Source organism: Barbatula barbatula, assembly GCF_947034865.1.
Source record: "Barbatula barbatula genome assembly, chromosome: 9".
NCBI lineage: Eukaryota > Metazoa > Chordata > Actinopteri > Cypriniformes > Nemacheilidae > Barbatula > Barbatula barbatula.
The window spans coordinates 901,639-926,228 of record NC_136772.1 but is presented as its reverse complement, the minus strand read 5'-3'; the positions used below and the strand labels follow the sequence as shown (position 1 = coordinate 926,228).

Sequence of the window (24,590 nt, the reverse complement as noted above, 5' to 3'; positions counted from 1 at the left end):
CACTGAGGTTTTTATTTCTTCACTCGTGTGTGTTAATGTGCACCCCATGAGACGCTGCAGGCGCTAGTAATTATAGCTCACAAATTTAATGAAATCTCTCGAACACACACACACAGAGACACACTTCGGAGCAAATCAAGTCCTACCTTTAGTAGATCTGTACAGTCATAATGCTGTTTGATTCAGTACAATCCTCTCGGTCTTTAAACACATGCAATAACTAAAACATTCCAAGCACACGGTGAAAATCACTGTTCTGCACTTGACAAACACAGACAGACTCCTCCCAAAAATACTCAAACCCTACATTTAAAGGTGACGCGTGTCACTTCTGCACCACGAGACACAGAACTGCAAAACTAACGTCTGTTTTCAAATGGTCCCCCAGGCGGTTCGGTCCCAAACGCACACAACACCGAGTCAGTGATGTTCAGCCCAGTCGGACCGTGCAAACATAGGTTAAAAGTTCAGTTTAATCCTGTTTGAGGTACAAAGATTACACACTTACTACAAACTCTGTACCCATGCCATAATGTCAATAGCCTTAAGCCAAGCTTAATATAAACCCTCAAAAGACAACCAATCTCAGGGCTTAACCTATTTGTCCTGTAGTCCACCATCTGAACGATCTCAAAGCCTCCTGGAGCGAAATCACATTCAACGATATGAATCTAATCTTATAATAGCAGCTCCTCTGTCATCAAGTCATTTGAGAGGAAATACATAAATATTGACATACATATCAAATGATCATGCCAAGACTGAATGTCCTTGAAGTGTGTGGTGTTAGATGTTAGGAGCTACAGAGAGGAGAGAGATTGAGAAGAGAAAACAGAATGAGAGGAGCTGAAAAGAAAAGGAAAGAAGAGAAGCTGAGGATGAGAGATAAGGAGTTGAGAGGAGAGATCACTTCATTATAGAAATGTCACGCAAGAGATAAAGACATGCTGGATACACACAGGACTAAAGGGGAATGGAAGAGAAAGACCAAGGAGAGATGGCAAATGATAAAGAGACAAAGAGGAAGAAAATGGAGAAAGGTGTTTAGGAGAGTGTGAAATTTGAATTGAAAATAAATAAATCTCACTCTGTTACGAAGCAAGTGGTCTTGAACATTACTAAACGTGATGGTTTCCTCTTATGCTCCGAGCTTGCGTGTATGAAAATGAAAGCTACATGTCAATTACATAAATACAGCTTCCCCTTCCAGCCCCTTTGTGATGTCACGTATGGGAAGGGAACATTATGATAAGCGGGTTTCCTTGACCAACAAATGTAAAATATGATTTTTGACAGCGCTTTAATTGTCCGATAGAGGAATAGGGCCGATTTATAGCAAAACAAAAACAGAAGTCCTTCACAACCAACCACAGTCGAGCTTTTCATTAAAACAGTATATGTTCAGCACATGTTGGTCTACCCTGAAAATTCCACAAAGTGCAGAGAGACCTGCAGATTGTCCTATTTACATATGATTCAGTGAGCAGATTATATAAGACATCAGATGCTGATTCACGGGATGGCACATGATTAGCATTTCTCGCTCACATTTAATAGCATAGATTTTATTTATTACACTTATAGCCGGATATCTACATCAGTGGATCGCTATTCACAGGATATACAAAGATAATAGTTTGATACAGACAAAAAATTCATTTGAAATTATAGCACAACTAAAGACCCAGTCAAGTAAAGGAATATAACCTTATAAAATAATACGGCGTCTTAATACTAAATGTGTGGGATCAATCAAATGTGACTTGTCCGATTTAAGTTTAGAGTCAGAACTATCCAAAAACAAAATGTTGGTTTTAAATATTTTTTTAACTTAAGTGATACAGCATTGCGGTCAATGGTAACAAACCACCCACTTCAGCCGCAGCCTGAGTTATCAGAAGCTAAAAAAACGGCCTTATTTCTTGGTACATTTTGGCTCCTACATTCTTCCTCTTCAAACAAAACAAAGACAGCAGAGGCTTCAAGTGTGAGAAGCTTCATTTGCTTTATTAGTGGTGCAGAGAAGAACAAGGGAACACCCACATTTGCTCAATTGGAGTGGGTGACCTGTAACTGCACCCGTCTCACTCTCAGCAGATTGAAAATGGATAGCAGACAGAAAGACACCTTCTCATTAGTGCCACACGTGGACGTTTAACCAGAAACATGCTTTACTCAAAGACGCCGATGCTCGGCCAATACACTGCAAGCGCACACACCCACTGAATACACTTAAAGGGATCGTTCATCCAGAAATGAAAGTACGGTCTTACTCTTGTATCATTCCAAATCCTTTTGACTTTAGACAGAACGACAGTCCCTGCTACAACTCACTTCCATTTTAAAACAATATATACTAAAATAATAGTGCTGTTATTTATTTTAATCTGCTAGTGATGCACAGAAACAAAGTAAGTCACATGGATTTGCCATGACACAGGGGTGAGTAAACAACAAAGTATTTTCAATTTTTGGGCGAACGAACCCTTTTGTGCTACTGTGGCATTTCAACACTTGGTACAGTTTATAAGACAATCCTAGCTGTGCTTTATCAATACATATTGTGCTTAATAACACACTGTAGTCATGACTATATTTACACTATAGCACTGCCATAATTTAGGGATGCAACGATATGTACATTTTGGCCGATAGCGATAACCGATGATTATTTAACATTGGAAGCCGATAACTGATATATTGGCCGATATACAGTATCTATATATGAAAATAGATTTACATTTAGTCATTTGGCAGACGCTTTTACCCAAAGCGACTTACAGATGTGGAAGCATTGGAAGCAATTATAACAACAAAATGAAAATAACATTTCCTAAGACTGAAACAAAAGGCAAAAAGTGGAGAACTGCTTTTATATGAAAACGTTGACTGTAGAAAACAAGGTAATGATTTATCAGCTATAATATATATCGGCCAAAATTTTATTTTATGATATGCCATAGCACGATAAATTATCGCCCAATAAAAAGTCATTTTCAATGTTATCGGTATCGGTGGAAACCAATATGGCCGATAATTTATGCATCCCTATGCCACATTATACGTTATGGCCTAAATGAGATCAAATGTTTAGAATCCTGAAATCATTCCCTTATCCAACAATAAATGTTTCCAACAAATCAGTTGAATTAAATATACTGAATACTTAAAGCTTGACAGTGGAATAATGCAAACGAGTCATTTGTGTAATCTGAATCAATGTGTAGACATGTAGCCTGCACCCGTTTACTCTTATTTCTACATAACACTAGCAAACTGATTACATCCATTATCTGCTTTCTTCTGTTGTCACTGTTATATAATCCAAGTATTAGCTCAATAGGCAGAACATTAAATGTACTTTGGATAAAGGCAACATCCGAATGCACAAATGTAAACATTAGTAAAGAATGCAATTCTGTAAACATCGCCACGCTGTATTCATCAATACACAATAATAACACAAGAAGGGATTCGCGAGTTCTGGCTAAAATTCCTACAATACGGGATGAATTGACATACAAGAATGAAACGGTTTGTTTACAAGCTGACTGGTCTGTTTCAGATGCGTGTTTCACGCTTTGTTCCAGCCGGAGCATCTGGACCTCGAGCACCATCGAGACTGCTGGGACAAGTCACATTCTTGGCAGAGAAACAGACAGATTGCATCTCACTAGGGGCCTCTGTGTTCAATGGCCTGTTTAGTTGTTACGGCTTCTGATCATCTAGAAACAACACGAAACGCTTTTTTAAATCAATAGCTATCTACGGGAATTAAACCTCAACAGATCGAGGAGGTGACGGCAGAGCTAACTCGGGCATCTTTCGGTCCCGGTGTTTCCAAAATAATTGGATTAATATTCACACCGCATTAAATACACGAATGTGTCTCTACAGACTGTGAGGATATTTCTACATCGCCTCAGCGCGCGAGATTCACCTCAGACACCTCACACGTATATCACGCACAGACGACGCGTAAAATACATCTTTATTGACGTGACCGACGTTTCTATTAACCGAATACAAACCAAACATGTTGTTAGAAAAATGTAAATGATATAAATCTCACCGTGTTATACGCGCTGGTCTCCGGCGTACTGACAGCGTCTCTAATCCTGACGCTTTAATGCGTGTCTCGTGAGCGCTTACGTCACTTCCGCATTTTCTGACCTGTGCACCTGCAGCGGAGGATAAAAATAGATGCGTTTTCATTTACATCTCGAGTCCGAAGGTGAATTTGCCGGATTCTGAAGTCGTATAAAATCATGTTATCAACGCGAGGCATCAACGCATCCTCCCGCACTACATTTGCATATGCGTTCGCAGACACTGTTTTATCCAAACTGCAATGTTATTTAAAGCTTTAAATGCGATATAAAACGTAGAGCATTTTGCGATCTAAAATGCATGTAAAACGTTTGTACAAAACATTGTTTATCTATCCAGCTTAAGAGGGCGTGTTTACTTTTACTTAAGTAAAAGCAGTGCGTGCGCTCCGACGCATTCGGGAGGGCGTGGAACCGATACTGCCGTGAGCTCGAGCCACGCTCTAGTCGACCAATCAGCGCTCGAATCGGTCTTACGCAACGCACGCGTTTACGAATAGGCGCTCGGAGACGCGAGAGGCGAAACTGTCCCAAATGATTCCGGACTGAAGCATGCAAATGCCGAGTCTGACTGCCAGAGTTTAATAACAAACACGCATGCTTTGTTTTCTTTATCTGACAGCTGCATTTAATGCGAGATATGCAGAATATAAAGATGAGCTTCTATGAGCCAATCAGAAGGCATAACACTGACTGCCTGTGTATTTAACTGGGATTAATAAACGCGTCTTTGGTGGGCGGTGTCATCATATACACCGTGAATACACGTGCGATATAAATTACGTGCATAAAAATACTTACAAATATTTCATAATAAACGTGTATTCAACAAAGTACGTTATATTTGCACTTTCGTGTGATATCAGATACAAATGACTTGTATATCCAATTATTTAAATTATACACAATAATATCTAATATATATGAATTTATATGAAAAATAGATCCTGTTTTTTTATTGAGCAGGCCATTTAATATCAATCAAACTGCAGTTGGTTTGTTTTGATTAAAAGCCACAATGACTCAAAATATACAGATAACTAACACAATAAAGCACAATAACAACTTGATTAGATTTTTGAAAATGAGTTGTCTCATTTTGGAATCAAACTCGTCATGTATTGTATATATATCCTCTTCACATATCACCTGATGATGTGCATTTTTTATCATTCATCATCAAATATCACAAACCTGATTCACCATGATTCAAACTTTTATTTAAGACACTTGATTTATTATCTGCATTCTTTTCTAATGTAAGAGCTTTAGTTTACATTACAGCTTTCAACAGATTTTTTTACTTCCATTCTTTGTTGTCGCTGCATTTTATAGATCCAAACTTTGGAACAAAATCATTCTGCAGTCAAATATTTTCTAATCAATATTTCATGCCTTTTATTTATTTGGTAACTAGCTGTGAAATAAGCAGAATTACGCACAGTGAGCTCATCATTATTCTCAATTTGCATCATAATAATGACTAGCTGACTGGACATTATCCTTCATTTCAAGTGTATTTGTCTATTTATCTAAAGCATCTACAGTAAGCATTAGTTTTGCATCAAAGCATCCTCAAACTGTTTAACTCAACACTTTCCTGCATTGACAGCTCAGTAAGTGATTACTAACACCGATGATATTTAAATAATCCTGCTTGTATCACCCTGATAAAAATATTCACATTCAAGTTTCATTTCACAGTTACAATAAATGCATCGTGTGGTTGAGGTCGTAGTTTTTGTTATAGCTTGTGTTTTTCATGAGGTTCAGAAGTGTGTTTTGTGATGCTGAGCAATGAGACATAAAGCTTCGCGTTGGTACGGACGCGCACATGTTTTGCTGCTCACTTCTTGCCACTGAAGAGGCTGAAGAGATGATGACGTGCTCTCCAGCTGCAATAAGACAAACTTAAGTGAGTTTTCTGTGTGTGAAGTCTTACTTGTTACATCTAAGCGCTTACTGGACCAAAGGACATTAAAATGCTATATGATAAAAAACCTTAGAATCTCAAACATATACTGCACAAGATGTACACGATTTGTACAATTGCCTCTTTATACAGAGTTTGGAAATGTTTCCATTCATATTGAACATAAAATAATATTTTATACTCACAATGCTGTTTATCTGTGACATCACTGGACTGTGTTTGTCAAGATGAAGTGTGACAATGGTGACTTCTAACCAGGCATTGTCTGTGTTTCTGTTGTCATCTACATAACCCTTATAGACCTAAAGAAGACAGGAACCACACACATCCTGTTCAGCACCTCCATGTTACACTATCACATATACAGTATACTATATATATAAGCACGATTGTTGTGTTTGTCTTTCAATCAGTGAAGTTTTGCATTTTCTGGATTTATTCGAACCTGTTCTGCGGCCTGCAGCTCAGAGTTGATCCTCTCATTTAACTTTTTACCCAGAATCCTTTCCAGTGTCTTTGGCAGAGGCTCATTCGCTTTCACTTGACCCTGCAATAACACGTTATGAAATGGTGTCTTGCAAATATGTTTTTTATAAAGGGAAAACAGTCATTCTCTTACTGTAAATTCAACTTCTCTAAGGTCAACAGTAACGTCAAATAATAGTAAATGTAATTTTCTAGATGTTGTTTATTCTCACCCCTGGAAGACACCAGCACTTCTCTGCATCCTTCCAGACGGCGAGAAATTCCAGCGTTGCCTTTTCATCATCACGCCATCTTTAGAAAAAACAACAAGCCTCACAACGTCTTCTGAACTGAGAAGCACATGATCGCAAACGCTAATCTGATATAATCTCATACTGACTCACTGATTTTATGTCTTTAGTTGAAAACTTCAATTTGATCTGATAAGAGATTCCATTTTAATTCCCTGTGATATGCAGTAAGAATGGGGATTTAATTCAGTGTGGGGATACCTGGTGAGGATTGGGTGGATCTTTTGATTTGGACCGAGGGATTTAAGAGCCCCCTTTCCCCGTATCCCAGTCCTTCCCCCCGGATTCCTGTCAAATACATTCAGGAGAATGAGAAACAAAAGCCAGCAGGGAAATTAAAACACAAACGAAATGATTTATGCTTCACATACCTGTTCTTGTCTAAAACGGCGTCTGAACTGTTACTGTAAAGAGAAAGAGATTTTTATTACGGGACATCTCCGGGAATACTAGAGCAAGCATTTTATGTTTAAAAACATAATGTTACATTTACTGTTTAAAATCAATATTTGTGTTAAGAGCAAGTAAATATCATGTTTAACCTCAAAGGGACAAAATCTCTTTAATGTTGGCTTGGCTGTGTAAGGATATTTTAATATCTTAATTTAAGTATCCTTCTTAGATACAACAAAAAAAATAAGAAGGTACACTTGTTTTAATATGTACTATCAGAAAAATGTATGGTATATTACTGCTACCATTAAAGTATACTTAAGTACACTTATGTATACAAATCCAATTAAACTTACTCGCTTTCCTGCTGACTGTAAACTGGAGGACGGTACGGCGTGAAGTTTATCTAAAAGACCAAAACGCCTGTCAGACAAACTAAACAAAAACCAAACAGAACTTCATTCACAAGAGAAATGCGTGAATGTTATCAGGCACCTCCCAGGACACTTTCTCTTCGGGCACGGGGAAGCGCTTCACATTACTGCCGGGATACTGAAGCTGACGTGCAAACGTGTGAGGAGACTCGTCTTCTGTCTCCTGTCCGCTGGAATCACCGTCATCCCGGTCACAGCTTTTAGCGGCTGAATGAAAACAGAAAAACACTATCTTTAAAACCACGTCTATCAGGGAAAGTGTCTTTAACTGTAAACCATCATCGATAATGGGTTTAATGATGATGATCCGTATGAATGGGAGCTGATTTCAAAACACTCGGCATACTCAAAAGAGGCAGCTCCAGTTTGGATTTGTATCCCTGAGATTTGAGAGCGTCCACAATCCAGCGAAGAGCTTTGGTGGATTCAGAGACCTGTCAGAAGACAACAAACACACCAGATGATGCTCACACACGCCGACTGACATTGATGAGGTCTACATGTAGCGGTCATGACCGTAGAGGACCGCAGGAGTCTATACTGGACCTGATCTTCCAGATTGGACAGTCGTTTTGCCATCGTGGAGGAAACCATCTCCTGGTCCCTCTCCAGGAGTTCCGACATCGCTCCAACTCTGATACACATGACAAACAGCATATCAAAACACGGCAAAAGCACAAAGTAAAATCTTTTGAACCGTACAACTTACTTCTCAGCCGTGTCCTGGATTCGATGCTCGGTGCTCTGAATCTCCTCCTGACGTGTGGATGACAGATAGTTATCCTTCATTAAAGCCTCCCATGACAGTAGCTCTTCGTCCTGCGTCTTCTCAATCTCTTGTCCTGTGGAGAAACACAAACTTCACCCGAACGGCCCGTCACAAAAAAGAAGATGTGTTTCTTTAGAAGTGTGACTCACTGAAGTGTTTGTGTTTTTGCGGCGGGGTACGCAGTAGGACTCCTCTGATGAAGATGATGAGATGACTGATCAGGATGAAGGGCGGAGGGAGAGCGGGACGGCTGTGATACTCTTTTATCAGCTCGTAGCGCTGGAACTTCCAGATGGTGTCTGTGTTATCCTGAACCTCTTGGAAGGTGTAGCTGTGATGGACAAACGTTTTGATCGCATTGTCTTGCGGCGCTTCGGATAAATGTTTGTGTAAAATGCATGAATGTGTGTCTGGACGGTCACTGACCTCAGGATAGCGATGAGGAGGTTCAGCAGCAGAATGTTGGCGAACAGCAGATAGATGCACAGCAGAATGATGGTCAGCCATTCTGGAAACGCCGGCACGTTCTCATCATTCAGAACGGGACATTTAGGCTTCATGGGATCAGAGGCGTTTACACTACAGCTGTTTAAATCAAACTGAGTGTCTGGAGCACAAATCATACAGATCAGATTTAAATTCCATTATTGCAATGACTATAACACAGCAATGTAGAAAGAAACACATTAAATTTAAAGTCCCAGTGAAAATTACAATACCTATATTGCAGTGTTTATTGGAAATTGCAAAACCCTCGAAAAGCCACCGGCGTCAAAAACCAGATCACGATGTTGGATGAATATCTTCACACACAGTATAGACCGTTTCATCGGATTCCTGACCCCCAGGCTAAGTATTTATATTTGATTTAATGTATGTTAATAATAATTTATATTGCTATTTTACTGTATAATAATTGTATTAAATAAATGATTAGTTGAATTTCGTTGTGCATTCATTTTATCAAATAAACAATTTGTTGAATTGTCAGTGGTACACTGACATCTACCAGTTGAGCTCGGTATCGCAATCTAAACTCAAAAGAATGAAGACACAAGATAAGACAAAGAACCGTTCTTCTCGTTTCTTTTCATTGTTAATCTACAGGCGCTCTATTGTTTGTGAATGTGTACCGGAAGTTCAGTTGGGGTCACAAAAGTGCACATTCGCTGTAACGTTTGTTTTTGTTGTTAAGCCGAAAACATCAATTCTTTACTCAAATATTTAATAATATATATTCTAAACACCCCGGTCTGAGCGGTTATGCTGAAAGTAAATAAAGGAGCCTGATGAAAAATGCTAATTTAAACGAAAAGTCGTCTGACAGATTTAGAGGGCTCCCATATGAACTCTTCATAAATTCCATGGGCTGTGCCTTTATTAACAATAATAATAATAAAAACATGAAGTGCTCACTGTCTATATTAGTGGGGATGTTTCCGAATATGATGAGGTATGGTTCATATACAGCGCCTCGGATGATCCAGTCCAGTCTCTCTTCATTCTGAATCAGAATGCCCTGTTTAGCCACACCGTACGCCACCACCCAGATACTCAACAGAAACATGAAGATGAACAAATCCATCATCTGTAAAGAGAAGATAAAACACATCATTCACATTGAAGTCGGCTTTTCTGTCTAAAGAAAAACAAGTTTGTGACACGAACCAAATAGCCTAAGCATCAAACAAACATCTGTGACATTTTTTTGTTTTTTAGTCAAGACTGTTTTGGTTCTTCAAGCTATAGTGTGTTTTCATGTTGAGTCAAGTGACCTCTTGGAAGATCAATGAAAATCCGATTCCTCGTTCAAAAGTGAAGATGTGAACAGAGTACATGAATGTCATGTGACCCACCATTCTCCTGACGATGATGATTTTGGGTCCCAGGGTTCTACTGATGGTGAAGATGGCCATCAGTCTCAGACAGAATATGATGAAGTCGATGCACAGAAGAATTTTACCCACATAAAACACTGTGCTGGACCCCTGAAGCCTGTCAGATCAAACACATCAAACATAATAATGAAGTAAAAAGGGTTTAAAGGAATAGTTCAACCAAAAAGCTCCCCATCGACTCAACGGAGGACGCTTTTTCGGATGAACTAGTACTTTAAGCATTTGATGAATCCAATGACATAGAATTGAGTCGATGGAACTGTATTGAGTGAATGTGGTTTTGTGTCCTTACCTGCACACCAGGCCGGAGATGAAAAGCACTATTGACACCACGTCCAGAATGTTCCACACATCTTTGATATACATCTTTGCTTTCTTACGAAAACCAGAACCATCAAAGTCGTGATAAAGCTGTGAAGAATCATGTTTAAATCTGTCAGTCCATGCAAACAAAACCCACATGATAAGATTTCGACAACACCAAACACACTTTTGCATTTACTAGACATAGACTTTGTGTGATCGAAATAAATGTCAAAAAAGTAATTGAACAGCAAATGTGTTCTGTGTGGTTTGTGATTTGCTTGCTGCGGTAGATAGGAAAGAAATTACAAGGAAAGAAAAAGCCTAAAGACATTGTTTGAGAAACAATAGGATCTTGCTGGCAACACGAGTCTTTATTGCTCGCATGTACAGCACATGACTTTGGGTTAAAAAAGTCAGCACGAATGTAAACGTCTCACCTGTCTAATCTCCTCACACACCAGAGAACCCAGCCAGATGTAAAGCAGAAGTTCTCTCCATGATGGAAATGTCTGGAAATCGATCATGAGCACCACGGCGAAGAGCCACAGAAAACCAAAATAAGAGGCGATATTCCAGTAAAACTTCACTTGAGGAGAATTATAGAAACTCATGAACCTGGAGCCACAGTTCAGAGGCTTCAGAGCAGACTTCTGCGAAGAGCTACAAAAGAAGAGAAAAAAATCATTTCATTTGTAAAAACTCTTCAAGATCTTCTGTGTTGCGTACAGAGTCAGATGTTCAATCTTTGGCATTTGCATTATATTAAAACGCTGATATAATAACACTGAACATCTGATTTTTAACAGACCGTAAACGATGCTTGACTTTGGATTTTGGGCATCCAGAATCAAGGGCCAGTCTCTGTTGCTCTGTCTTCTCTGCCTCTCTCTGAATATCTTCATCACGTCTGAAAGACGACACACACTATAACAGCACGCAAACATCATCATTTATTTGAACAAACATGGCATTTATTGACATTTTATAACAAGATCTCTAAGACCTCAAACACATGCGTATTTTGTCATAGAGGACAAATGTGTTTTTGATTTTAAATGTCGATTAACATCAAAATGATGAGGAAAAGTGGGCGAAGAACTTAACTATATTAAAACACAGCCATCTAGTGGTGATTGTGTGTAAAGTCTCAAAGACGTGACCCAGAAGTGTCACAATATACTGGCTATTACCAACAGTGATAATGGAAACTGTGTTAATATTACACATGTTAGGAGAGTAATGTAAACAATCCAACAGCAGTGACACTAAAATATAATCGGCGGTGGTTTTGCATATGCGGTCAAAATGTTTGGGAACTCTCTTGCTGCCTCTCATTCAAACAAAGAAAGCACAAAATAAAAGTAAATAGTAACTAAATAAAAGATGAATTTGAAAATTGTATGGAAAATTGTGTTTGTTTTAATTTATTTTGGCCACAATAATCTGATATTGTGAAAGCCCTAATCCATGAGATTTAGTGATCAACTTTTCATTCATTCATTTCATCGTATCAAGTTATACAGTGTTTTTACCTAAAGGTCAAGAAGCCAGTGTATATAAGAGGAAAAAAGATCATGCAGAGCAGAATCTTCCAGTATTGATTTTCCACGGACAGCTCGCCGCACCAGATCTGTGTCAGAAGAGCCTGCAGACCACAGACAGAAAATAAAGATCAAACAGCTTTCTTTAAAAGCCACAAGGGTAAGAAATGCTCTGTCTTCACCTGAACACCTGAGTGAGCGATGAACCTTTTGTCGTCTGCCTCCAGAGCGAGCCACAGACAGGTGCATCTGCCCCACGACGGTGAGATGCGGATGATAAGTTTCTGAGCTCGCTGAGGATCCCAGGTGTGACATTCACTGAAGACACCTGTGACACAAGGTCAAAGGTCATCTCAAACACCAGGGGCGCAACTACACAGTGTTAGGGGGGTATGCAGAAACAGTTTTGGCGCCCCCCCTAAATAAAAAAGTGTGCCGGACATCATCATGTATGGGCTTGAAATAATAAAGGTTTATTTTAAAAGTATATCAGACAGCTACTGTAAGCCTACCATAATTATATGGTGGACACAAATATATAAAAATGTATTCATGGAAATTTCTCTGCCATTTCTTTCTTTTTGCCGTATCTAAAACATACCGATCCATACCGAAACGTGACACAAGTGTATCGTATCGAACCGAACCCTGAATTTTGTGAACCATTACACCCCTACCTTTTCCATATTAATAATATTAAGAAATTAATCTGTTGGTATCAAGTATGAAGTTGGTATCAAGCTCCCTCTACACTTCCACCTAATGTTAGACCTACCTAACTTTGCTGTTAAATATAGCAGCCTAAATTCAATTTTTAAATCAGCCTAGGGATGGCATCAGATAAGACAACTATTATGCAGTAAGGTTGTGCTGCTGTTGAAATTACATTAACATTTGGGATTTTAAAAAGTACAAATATGACACACACACATACATATAGAAAAATAATTACAGGGTCACATCTCTCTCTGTTTAAAGGTCTGTGCTGATATATATACATACACATATAGCACAGATCTTTAAAGAAGGAGAAATGTGGCCCTTGCAGCTTCCATGTCACCCAGCAGATGTAAAGTAGCCTGTATGTCTGACAGCACAGCTGAGCTAACATGAAGCTAATGGTAAAATAAAATCCATGATAAACCAGGCTAATTGCATAAGGAATGTTTTCCAGCTTCTAGTCATTTATTGTGCATGCTACCTTATATTTACCAGTTCTTATTTTACTTTAATAAAATTGAGATATGTCATGCATGGCATTGGTAGAATAGGGTTTAACCAAAATATAAATGTAGATATCAGCAGCAACATTATTTTGCATTAAGTTAGCAAACACTTGCCAATCAATATTTATATTTGCAAGCCTCCAAGTTTGGTAGCAAATCTATTCATGAATCCGACGGTCGGTTGCTCAGCAAGCTCGCTAGCTAACGTTAGTCTGTTAACATGAATATTGTATTTGCAAGAATAGACGTCACATTTTGAATCCTACCTGTTGCCTTTCACCATCCACGTATTTAGCTGCTGTCGCATCCCTTGACAGGACATCTCCTTTTTCCATCTTTCTTTTTCTATTTTTAGCCCCCGACAGCTTTTTTGGTTTATCCATCTTTTTCAAATTCAAATTTCAACGACAACTCACCAACGTTACTGCGTCCTTAACGTAACTCACGGCGCCCCGCCCACTCGCGATATTACCCTTCTATGTCTAAATAAATTATATGATGGAATCTTATGAGGGCACCGGTGCCGCCTAGCCTGTTAGTCATCTTAAATGTATATAACTTTTTATATATACAATAACTTATATAAATTTTAGAAAAATTTATATAACTTTTATTATTTCACATTTATTAAACCATCGCGTTGGCGCCCCCCGTGGTGCGGCGCCCCTATGCGCCGCATATAGCGCATACCCACTTTTTGCGCCACTGTCAAACACAATGAAGCTCATGTCGGAGTCGACGGCACTCGTGTTTGAACGTACCGATGGCTTGTGTCTCATAGTGGTCAGCGTGTTCTCTCATGTCCTTCGCTTCTTCACTGTCATGTTCTCCGCTCTCCTTAGCCAGTTTCCTTAAAATCTTACTGGCTGCCAGAGCGGCTGCGATGCAGTCTCTGCACTAAACACACACACACACGTCTGGTTTACTATCTCCGTGGGGACAATCCATAGGCGTAATGATATTTATACTGTACACACTGTATATTTTATCCCCTAAACCTAAAGTTTATAGAAAACATTTGAGATTTTTACAAAATATCTGAATGATTTCCCCACGGTGGCTTGAGGTCCCATGAGTTTGTATGTTTTCAGGTTTATATATAAACAAGGCCACACACACACACACACCCAACAATAACAGTGTGTTTCAATCTTGTCTCATATCATCATCAAGTGCCATTTTGGAAAGTGTCAGAATTTCACATTCTGTATAAATAATAGCATGTATCTTTTGGGAAAACACATATAGGCCTAAAAAAGAAAACGTGTCAGAATGTCTGAAATTTTAAAATTCAGTGTCACCTTCCTGGTGATACTCACACAGAAAGTTTCACAGCAACAGTAAAATAATAATAAACAAATCAGAGAACAAAACATGTCTTTTCTCGTGACTCAGTACCTGTTCCCAGCCGATTTCTGCCAGCTCTCTGTTATTCTGTACCACAGCCCAGAGGAAGAGATCCCGACCCGGGTCACAAACCGTCTCCGCAGTACATTCTTCACCAGAACACGGAAGCTCAACCGACCCATTGGATGGCAACTGTCCAAAAAAATCTCTAAATGTCAGTAAACCATAAATAGGTATAAATAAATACAACACAACATAAACAAATAACAGCCTCGTCTGATCACAGTCAAACCAAAACTAGTAGCAGAAGAATAACGTTTTTTAATGATTGATGATTTTACACCCACATCCCATTATTGCAGAAATCTCAACACCGCATTACAGTCAATTACAAAGTTACAGTAAAGTGAACCTAATGAGAATCAGGAATATAGAAGCATCTCGAAACCACATCCTATCCCACACCGTGATAACATACTGTAATGTGATGTTCTTACAGATAAAGACACGTCATCTTTAGTCGCCTTCTGACGTGGCAGAGCGTACAGATGCTGAGTGAAGCTGCCCAACAGATGTCTCACTTCTTCAGACACGTGAATCAATGAAATCTTTTTGCTGCTGGGGGGCAGAGGCTGACCCCTGCGGACCCTGCCGCCCTGGACCCGTTTGACCAGCTTGCGCGTGAAGAAGCAGGCGGGCAGATGGGCGTAGAGTTCACAGAGCCGGTCTTCATGTTCCAGAAACTGCCGAACACACACTCCGTTCTCCAGCAGGAGACGCACGAACTCCGGCTTATCTCCCACCAGAGCCAAGAACATGGCCGGGTGAAGATCGCTGGACTGAGACACAAAATCACATCTTTTATAATAAATAATCACTTTTTAAAATGTCATTCCGACGATAAATGTGAATAAATATACCAATGAATCTGTTTCAACACACCGTCCATTGACTCTCCTCAGTGAAAATCTCACTCTCTGCGATATCCACGCGGTTCCAGGCCACGGCTAGCTCCAGCTGTCTCTCCCAGGACTGCCGACCGGTGCTATCCTGACTCCTGGATGCTGAAGAGATAACAAGTGTCTATATAGCCAAACGTGAAGCGTTTAAACCAGACGGGCGAACAGAATTTCTGAGCACTCCAGTGTTTGTGGACCATATATAATTGTTGTCTAATTCCTGTGTCACATCATTTTGTGTGTGAGGGGATTTGAGATGATTTCTTCATCTAAAGGGACAGTTTTTGCTGAGAACTGACCGGACTTGATACAGAAAGGTCTATTGCAGCACTGTTCGTTCCATATTAAATTAAGCAAGAGAAAAAAATCTTGTCTGCATTTAGAAGACGAGCGAGCGATCGATCGATCGATAACAGCAGACGCTAACAGCTTCCTCCTTCAGAGACGTGACTGGAAACTCCAGGAGGGATGATGAGGATATTTAGACCAGACTGAGATGCATGCGTGATCCCAACGAGACATGCTTTCTATGACTATACTTTAGAAAACTGTAATGTACGCCGACTCTTTCACAGAGACATCTAGGTTGTTAAACACATAATAGCTTAACACACACTGACATACATAACCAGGTCTCAGTTTCATCCATTACACATCGCACCATTACCACAGTAATCCAATTACATCTGAGCGGAAATGTGATCAAAAATGAGGAACATGGTTGGAGGAGACCTTTGAGCAGAGCTTGCAGGATGGCAACATCGACGTCGCTGTTTTTCTCCTCGTCGATACGAAACACAGTCAGCAGATGAGCCATCCGGATTATATCCTGAATCTAAAGAGAGTCAATATAAACATTTATTATTTACAGTGCATTTTTTGCATCCAATCAAATCGCAGAGAAAGACGAACGCCACACCCACTATTCTTCTCATAATAAAATTCCATTCACTCAGAAATGCGTCAAAATACGGATGTAAAAACGGTCACAACTTCCACTTCACGGGGACTTTAAGTAGACAGACTGTGATTTTTGTTTAATAATTCGTAAGTGTGATATGTGCTGTGGTATTGTGGCAAATGAATCAGACATGATGAGCTAGTCGTTCTGTTTCATCACCTTCTTAGTCCACTCAATGATCTGCACCTCAGAGAATGTCTTGTACTCTTGTGCAAAAAACCTCTTCATCAGCTGGTTAATAAGGACCAAAGTGACTTTTGACACAGGCAGAGACGCCACATGAGCGATGACGTCCGCCAGACGCCCGGATCCCTCCAGGACTACACACGGCGTGTTGTTCAGCATGGAGTTATAGATGGTCTGTAAGTGTGGAAATGAGTTTGAATTAAAAGAGCACTCAGCTGGGATCTGACATGGTGGGATCTGACTTTTGAAAATCTCACGTTTAGAGTTCCTGGTCCGCCCTCCAGGACCACACAGACCACCGGGATCGTCACGCCGCTCTCTGTTGGAAACAATTCTCGACATAAACTACACGATGATGTGGCTTCACTGTAAATGCAGTTAAGTTTTCCATCATTTCACCTCGGTTTCCCAGCGGCTGCTGAGAGATCAGTTTCTCCAGTCGAGCCCTCAACTCGATTTCAACTCCGTAGTGTCCATGAGTGCCGTCATCCACCAGCAGAAAGTGAGAGTGATTTATATCCAGACAAGAGAGCCGTCCCTGGCCCGCTTCATCCAGACTGTAAAACGCAGGAAAACGACCCTGACGAACACAAATACAAACATAAAAAACCCAAATATAACACACACACACACAAACAACAAACGTCTGTGACACAGTTGACAGACATGCACTGGAATTCCACGGCAGACACAGAAAGGTAAAATAACATTTAAATGAAAAGATCTTTAGAATATCATGAAAAACATTTATTGACATTCAATTTATTAGCTTTCCCTGAAATACATGTTTCAACATCTCCCTAGACATCAATGAGATTAAATGAAGAGCAAACTGAGGTCTCATCTGTGTCTCATTTATTTGTCCCAAGAAAAAGAGTCAGAAACCTCACAAATGTCTCCGTCATTACGGAAGCTCAATTTTAAGTCAATATTATTGCCTTCAGAGACTGAATAAAAGCTTTTGTTATCCATTTATCCTTCATGTCAAATTATAAATGGAGTTCATTTTTACGGAAGCACTTATCCGCTCAAGCACTCAAGTGGCTCAATATACTGTCCAGGGTTACCGGAGCAGGTATGGCACAATCCATACCCAGACCTAACAAATGCTGTGATGATAGAGCTGGACGAAGGATGTGGCGACTCTACAAAACTTCAGCTGCTCTAAGAATATTAATGATAATCTTAAATCAAACTTTGTCTATTTAGCCTTGTTGTGCAGCACTGTCGAGCTTGTGTAGAGGCTGCAGCTTTTGCCAGAGGGGAACTGGTCTGGTTTCCCTCTGAGGTTTTTTTTGGGTTCCTCGCCACAGTTTGCAAACTGTTTTGCACTGTTTGCCTGGCCGGGGGGGCTGCTAGAATTTTATAGTCTTATTTAATTAACACTGCATATAGAAATGTATAGTGTGTCTGATATTTGACCTGTGTTTTGACTTGCATAACCTTTTATGTTTTACTTAAAGTCAATGTTTTCTTGTACATCTGCTTTGTTACAATGAAAATTGTAAAAGGCGCTATATAAATAAAGCTGCCTGTATAGTGAATGTGTTGATTCAGTGTAAATGTGTCCGAGAGCTGCTCTCCTGTACAGGTGATACCTCAGGATGAACGAGCGCGTGACGTTCATGGACGATACCCCAGGCTGCAACACCGATGACCACGATCTGTCCCTCCATCGAGCTGTTACTGAGTGTGTAATCTCTCACGGCCATTCCCACGTGCTTCATCACACCTGCGTGTGTACCACCTGTCAGGATCCACGCACCTGTCGCAATGAAACAGTTGTGTGAGAGAGAGAGAGAGAGAGAGAGAGACTGTGGTCTGGACTCTCAGGTCATCTGTGCTGTACCGGTGGTCTTGGCCACTTTGATGAGACCCCTGCGGAACTTGTCCTTCAGTTGACCCTTTATATAAAAGTTTTTAGCTCCGCCCGTCACTGATATCAGAAGATTGGGAGGACGCAGTTTCCAGTGTTCTGTCATCAGCTGGTACAGACTCTCAGGCGGGGTGTCCGTCGACACCCGAACATACTACACAAACAACACAAGCTCTTCAATAAATCCATCGAGAGAGATAAACACAAACATCTCAAATAAATATTTAGTCTCAAACACGTAGAGGAATCTACTATAAAATATGAAAAACCAAAATGGGAATATTTGAAGAGTTTGGTTCCAATATGAGATCACTACAATGTTCTAAAATAATGCTTTTAATTTAGTTATTATGGCTCAAATCAAACAAACCAACTACAGTTTGATTGATATTAACTGGAATGCACAAACATGATTTTTGAGTTATTTCATTTTGGAAACAAACTCTTCATTTACTCTTTAAGACATTTACACATGCATTATATTTAAATGTGAGGGATTTCCCTCTTTACTAATAAAGTATGTCTGCTGAATTTTACCTTGCCCGTTTTCTGTCCAAGGCCCCCAAATTTGACATCTCCATATGCATCAGTGGGTTTCTCTCTGATGTGTCTGTGAGCGTTCCATTCTTCTCCCACATAACGCTCGGGCTTGATGGCCTCGTCGCTGTGCTCGACCTTTGGGTATCCGCACTTACAAATCCCCTCGCTGTCAATGATAATCCACGTTATCTCCACATGAGTAACATCCCCACAACAACACACACACAGCACATATTACCCTACCTGAATGACACACACGTGTGGTCTGAAGTTGACTTTTGTCAACAGGACAATAGAGCTGAATTTCACTGTGTAATACTCGTGTAAACATTGTGTCAAATAAACATTCTGTCATCATTATTGTTGCTTTTTTCACAGAGCTGAAATGATCTTCGTGCAGCATTCCTTAAAACAGTTCAAATGATAAAAAAAATCTTATAAAGATAATCACACACACACACACACACACACACACACACGAACGCGCACGCACACACACACACACATTCATGTACCTGACATCCTCCTCATAGAAACAGCAGCTTTTCTTCTTGATGTTTTCTTTGATCCAGGAGGAAATCAAGCCACGCTGAAAAGAAAGAGAGAAATTGAGGTATCGGGCATCTTTAGAAGCGCTCGCAGCCAGAGTTTGTACGATGACCGGCACCACTGCTGATTCATCCATGCTCACTATCAGAAAGGAAGTGAAATGAAGGAGGGAGGGAGAGGTGAAAGAAAGAGAGAGAGAGAGAGAGAGAGAGAGCATGCACTGGACAGACTGCAGTGATGTCATTTACATGAGACATTACAATAATAAATCATTGAATTTAAAGAGCTCACATGATGCTGCTTGAAATTATTTAATGAAAAATGACATTACAAATATGATTTTACATTATGCGGATCTCCTCAAAACAATGGTATGACATTTTTCTATGTGCTGTTTCATGAGTGGTCTTGTGTTTCATAATGGTTTTACTTTTTAAATCTGGCGAAAACACATTAAATTGGGTAGTGCTCATAGTTGATCATTTTATTGTAATCAACTTGACTTTTAAATGTGTGAAAATAAGTGTGACAGTCAGAGCTCCATATATATTATTAGAATTGCATGAAAAATATATATTTTACCCTGTGCCAATACTAGATGTCTGATGCCTTAAACTTAACTTTGTGGGGGCCCTCGTATAGTTACATATAGATAAAAATAACTGTACTAGAATCAATAATAAATCAATGAACACTGAGAGACAAAACACTATGGCAAGCTGAATTAGCTTTTAATCATTCTCACGATATCAACAATGGAATTTCTACTAGTAACAATTGCTATTTTTGATATCAGCAATTACATTTGCACTAGTAAAAATGTGAATTCTGGATATCAAAAATTACCCAATCACTTGCAGAAATGTAATTACTGATATCAAAATAGCACTTGTTACTAGTAGAAATTCCATTGTTGATATCAAGAATTATAGTTTTCACTAGTAAAAATGTGATTGTTGATATCAAAAATTCATATCGTAAGAATGATTCAAAGCTAATTCGGCTTGCCATAATAAACAACAAACTGACAGAACAATTAAGTATCACATTAAACATTTTTATTCAAATTAATAAAAAAAAACGTTAACAGGCAAATGCTGTTTGTTTTTACCAACCAAATGAGTGATTAACACAAATAAAACTTGTTAAATATCACAACACATCAATAATTCTCTTAATGTGATGACACAAAAAATAAGATATTATCATGCTGGGCAGACAAAATACACATTATACATTACAGCTGAGACTCGCATGAACATGTTGGTTTTGTCATTCCATGTAAATGCTATTGAGCTTTACATAATGATATTGTGTATGAACCCAAACAGTTGTGAAATATATTGTAATAAATCTAAAACGTGTGCATTATAGCTGACAGCCACATGAACACTGTAGTCAACCAGTCAAGTCAGAAACGTGTATAATGTGAAGCTTATGTAACTTTGGAGACTCAGACTTCAACCTCAAACCAATTTTATGCCAGTGGATAACTACAGAATTTTTAAATCTGTACTTTTAATATTTGGCAAAATAAGACATTGAAAATAGTACAAAAGCACAAGGTCTTTAGTTATCCCCATATTTTTGTGTTAGTGAATACATTTATATATTTATAACCTGATATAAAAAAGTCATACATATTTGAGGATGTGGCAAATTACTTCACACCAAACCCCAAAATCACAGATGCAAAGGCTAATTTAGTTTCACGAGATGTCGAGACACTGATGATAAATGGCTCCCCTAACCCCGCCCCTAAACTGACCGTCACAGGGGAATTCAGATCATAATAAAACAAACCAATCGTAGGAAATAGGAATTCACTTGAATGAGCCACCTTGTAAAATAGGTATGAACTCCCATCATATTGTGTTGATATATATTTAAACATATGAAAGATACCTTGCATTAAAATTCAATCGATTGAAAGTCGCTGTGAGTGACACAAAAAAGGGGGAAATTAGTGTCAGTAAACACGTATTAATAGATCACAGATCGTGACAATGTCACAAATTTCCGTGAGTCTGTGTTGGACGCCATGGCCATATGAAAAGACACATCATCATCACATATACGCATGTCTTCCCCTTGCACACTACAAGATGTCCGAGACCGAGTAGAGTAATTTTATCATATTTAAAAGGACATTTCCAAATGATTCATGTCAAATTGAATCCACGAGTTATAAAAATAGCGTTTTGTTTACATCATAGGGTTTTTGATTCGGTACCCAAGGGCCCCCTGGTGGTGCAGGACCCCTACGGACACTGCGTAGACTGCATAATATAGGAAGATCGGCTTTTACACTCATACAGTAAATACATGTCTCACCGTTTCAATTTTCACCAACAGATTGTTAAATTGGAGTTTTCCAAACTGCAGATTGCTGACGTTTGTTGGGTGAACTTTCTCTTCTGCTGTGCACAGCATTTCTGTGGACCAAAGATCATCTGTCACTAAATAATACACGCGGTGAAGATAGGCCCTGTTCACAAACCATAGCAGACCTCAAATCTGACTGAATGACGTGGTAGACATCACATAAACAGCAGTATACAGTAGACACACTCAATAAACATGTAAAGACAATGCAATCGAATGTTGATTGAGCATTTCCAATGTTTGAAATATAGTATTCTCTTACCTTAAACGTTTTTTTATTCTTTAACCGATCGCAGGTTCATACAAACACCAGAGTTAGAGGGTGAAGAAAAGTCAGTAAAAGAATGAAAGTCCATGACAAGCGATGTATTCTAGACACCCACACAAGTTACCACAGTAATAGTCACTAAGTGACATCGAAAGCTAATGACAGAAACAAGTTCTTTACATGGATCACATTACAGAATGCAGAAAAACATGAACGCTTCGAGTTCCCTTTATTTTATCTCAGAGAAATTTGTCTTAGGCAAACCGAGAGAGCACTAGTCTGGTTTATTATCTCCGTGGGGAAGGTCCATAGGTGTAATGCGTTGTAGACAGTTCAAACTGTATATTTGATCCTCTAACCCAACCCCTAAACCTAAAGATCATAGAAAACCTTTTTCATTTTTAGATTTTCAATCTATCGTTCTGTACAATTTATAAGCTTTTGTGCCCGTTGGACCTCGATTTTGGTCCCCACAGTGACACGGAGAGAGAGATTCAAGGACTTTTACTAAGAAGTTTACTACAGTAAATACATTGCAGTATTTGTTCATGGGGAACTACAATGTTAGCCTTTAAAAAAAGAATAATAAATGGCAACTTTGGGTCATTTTTGATGGAGAACAAAGTTTTAATCACAGCATCTACCAGCAGAGCGAAAGAAACTCAAGCTGTCTTATAATAAAAAAAGAAGATTAAACAAGTGAAGAACAAAACTGTCACAAGCGCTGCAGTTCATTCAGATGATGGCATACATTACTGGTGCACGCTTTTCATTTTTATAGCTCAAGCCTGCAGATTTTTTCTTCACATGGTCCCTCTGACATGACGAAACAGGCATTCGGTAGCGCAATAGCTTCCAGAACCTTGAACCTGGTTTTCCTCCCTCTCTCCAGAGCAACGGAGGACTTTTCTTCAGAAGATGCTGCAGTCCGAGAGGCAGATGCGTGTAGTTTTTCATGTCTTCAAACTGGATGAGAATCACACCGGTGTCTCCCTTCACCAGAGCCTGATGGAGTCCCACCTGAACATCATAACCTTCAGTACAAGAGCCGTGTTCATGTCCTGGAGTTATGACGTAGATCAGTCTTCTGCTGAGCCGTATCTTCGTTTCAATCAGCTTCATGCAGTCTGGTGAAGAGCGACACAGGAAGAGATGAGAGAGATTTGAACACCGATCAAAACACTTTACACCCTTTTACAGTCTCCGTTTCAGGAAAGTCACCTGATTTCTCTTGTCCAGTCAAATATCATGTAACGTTTCGATATATTAAAGAAAAGACTTTAAGAGGCTGTTTACACGAGAGTGTTTTCAACTGAAAACACAAAATAATGTATGCGTTTTGGCTGTCTGTTTACACGGAAAAACAGTGTTTTATGGGACTGAAAACGCAAACTTTTGAAAACAGAACTCAAAGTGCAACTTTTAGAAAACGACGCCGTTTTTGTTTCCATGTAAACTGCAAGACGGATCTTTCTGAAGAAAACAATATGGCTCTCGCTGCTGGACTATGCATTAACGTTTCACCAGCAAAATGTGGATTTGCTGCACTAATAAGACCTGCAGAGACACACGATTTACCAGCGGTGTTAAAAAGCACTTTTGCCTTATAGCTGTGCATGTGTATATGCCAAGGCACGTCCTGTTTCTTTACACAACAACATCGCCACCCACTGGCCTGGCGTGTATACTACAGCGTTTTTATCTGTGTCCTGGATCCGTGTAAATGCAGAGCGGTTTGATAACGCTGTTGTTCATCGTGTAAACGTGGCCTTAGAATGAGCTTTTATAAACTAAAAGAACATATGTGTGGATGGTTCTATAGCACACCTTCTCCGGGTAGATCGTCTCTAGCAGGAATGTAAAGTTTATAGTTGTAGTATTTCTCCAGGACGGTAGGAAGCGCTCCATGGACAAAATCACTTATAGTTTTTTCCGTCGCCTCATCTAAGTTGTTTCTCTGGTAAATGACATACGCGTCATACACTTTCCCATCTGTCAAACAGAGTAAATCACAGAAAATTTACATTTTCACTTTGCATACAGATCTCATTCCCCATAGACTCCCATGATATTTATATTCCCCACTATGAGAGTAAACCAGGGAAGAGATCTGTTTGGTTACTGACAATCTTAC

The 24,590-nt window shown here is 39.4% G+C and overlaps 3 protein-coding genes across 6 annotated transcripts in view; all 3 read right to left on the bottom strand.

Annotated features, from left to right (window-relative positions):
* map3k13 (mitogen-activated protein kinase kinase kinase 13) overlaps positions 1 to 4,148 on the bottom strand; it is a 29,973-nt gene extending 25,825 nt beyond the window's left edge. For 2 of the 4 annotated variants that reach the window (XM_079465084.1, XM_079465086.1), the window contains exon 1: positions 4,073 to 4,148. The gene's annotated coding sequence lies outside the window, so the exon portion shown is untranslated. Of the gene's footprint in view, positions 1 to 1,087; positions 1,139 to 4,072 lie in introns of those variants that run through there. The other 2 variants (XM_079465087.1, XM_079465085.1) reach the window with 2 other exon arrangements.
* Positions 4,149 to 5,309: 1,161 nt separating this feature from the next.
* Positions 5,310 to 19,939, bottom strand: trpm2 (transient receptor potential cation channel, subfamily M, member 2; the record flags this gene model as incomplete). The annotated part of the gene is made up of 32 exons (XM_079463627.1): positions 5,310 to 6,004; positions 6,228 to 6,344; positions 6,488 to 6,589; positions 6,741 to 6,819; positions 7,020 to 7,106; positions 7,190 to 7,222; positions 7,568 to 7,617; positions 7,707 to 7,852; positions 7,992 to 8,079; positions 8,192 to 8,279; positions 8,355 to 8,487; positions 8,564 to 8,745; positions 8,841 to 9,021; positions 9,831 to 10,002; positions 10,271 to 10,409; positions 10,605 to 10,723; positions 11,056 to 11,278; positions 11,427 to 11,525; positions 12,151 to 12,263; positions 12,342 to 12,487; positions 14,147 to 14,282; positions 14,784 to 14,924; positions 15,230 to 15,571; positions 15,675 to 15,796; positions 16,424 to 16,526; positions 16,812 to 17,012; positions 17,096 to 17,157; positions 17,238 to 17,418; positions 18,437 to 18,603; positions 18,688 to 18,868; positions 19,252 to 19,420; positions 19,770 to 19,939. The coding sequence occupies 32 exons, from the start codon at positions 19,937 to 19,939 to the stop codon at positions 5,879 to 5,881; spliced, it is 4,398 nt and encodes a 1,465-aa protein (XP_079319753.1). The 3' UTR covers positions 5,310 to 5,878.
* A 3,136-nt stretch (positions 19,940 to 23,075) lies between these two features.
* The window catches only part of il1rl1 (interleukin 1 receptor-like 1), a gene marked incomplete at its 5' end in the record, with an annotated part of 2,823 nt that continues 1,308 nt past the window's right edge, over positions 23,076 to 24,590 (bottom strand). The window contains 2 exons of the mRNA XM_079464454.1: positions 23,076 to 23,583; positions 24,284 to 24,448. Of these exons, the coding sequence (XP_079320580.1) occupies positions 23,192 to 23,583; positions 24,284 to 24,448 (557 nt within the window). The 3' untranslated portion in view covers positions 23,076 to 23,191. The remainder of the gene's footprint in view (positions 23,584 to 24,283; positions 24,449 to 24,590) is intronic.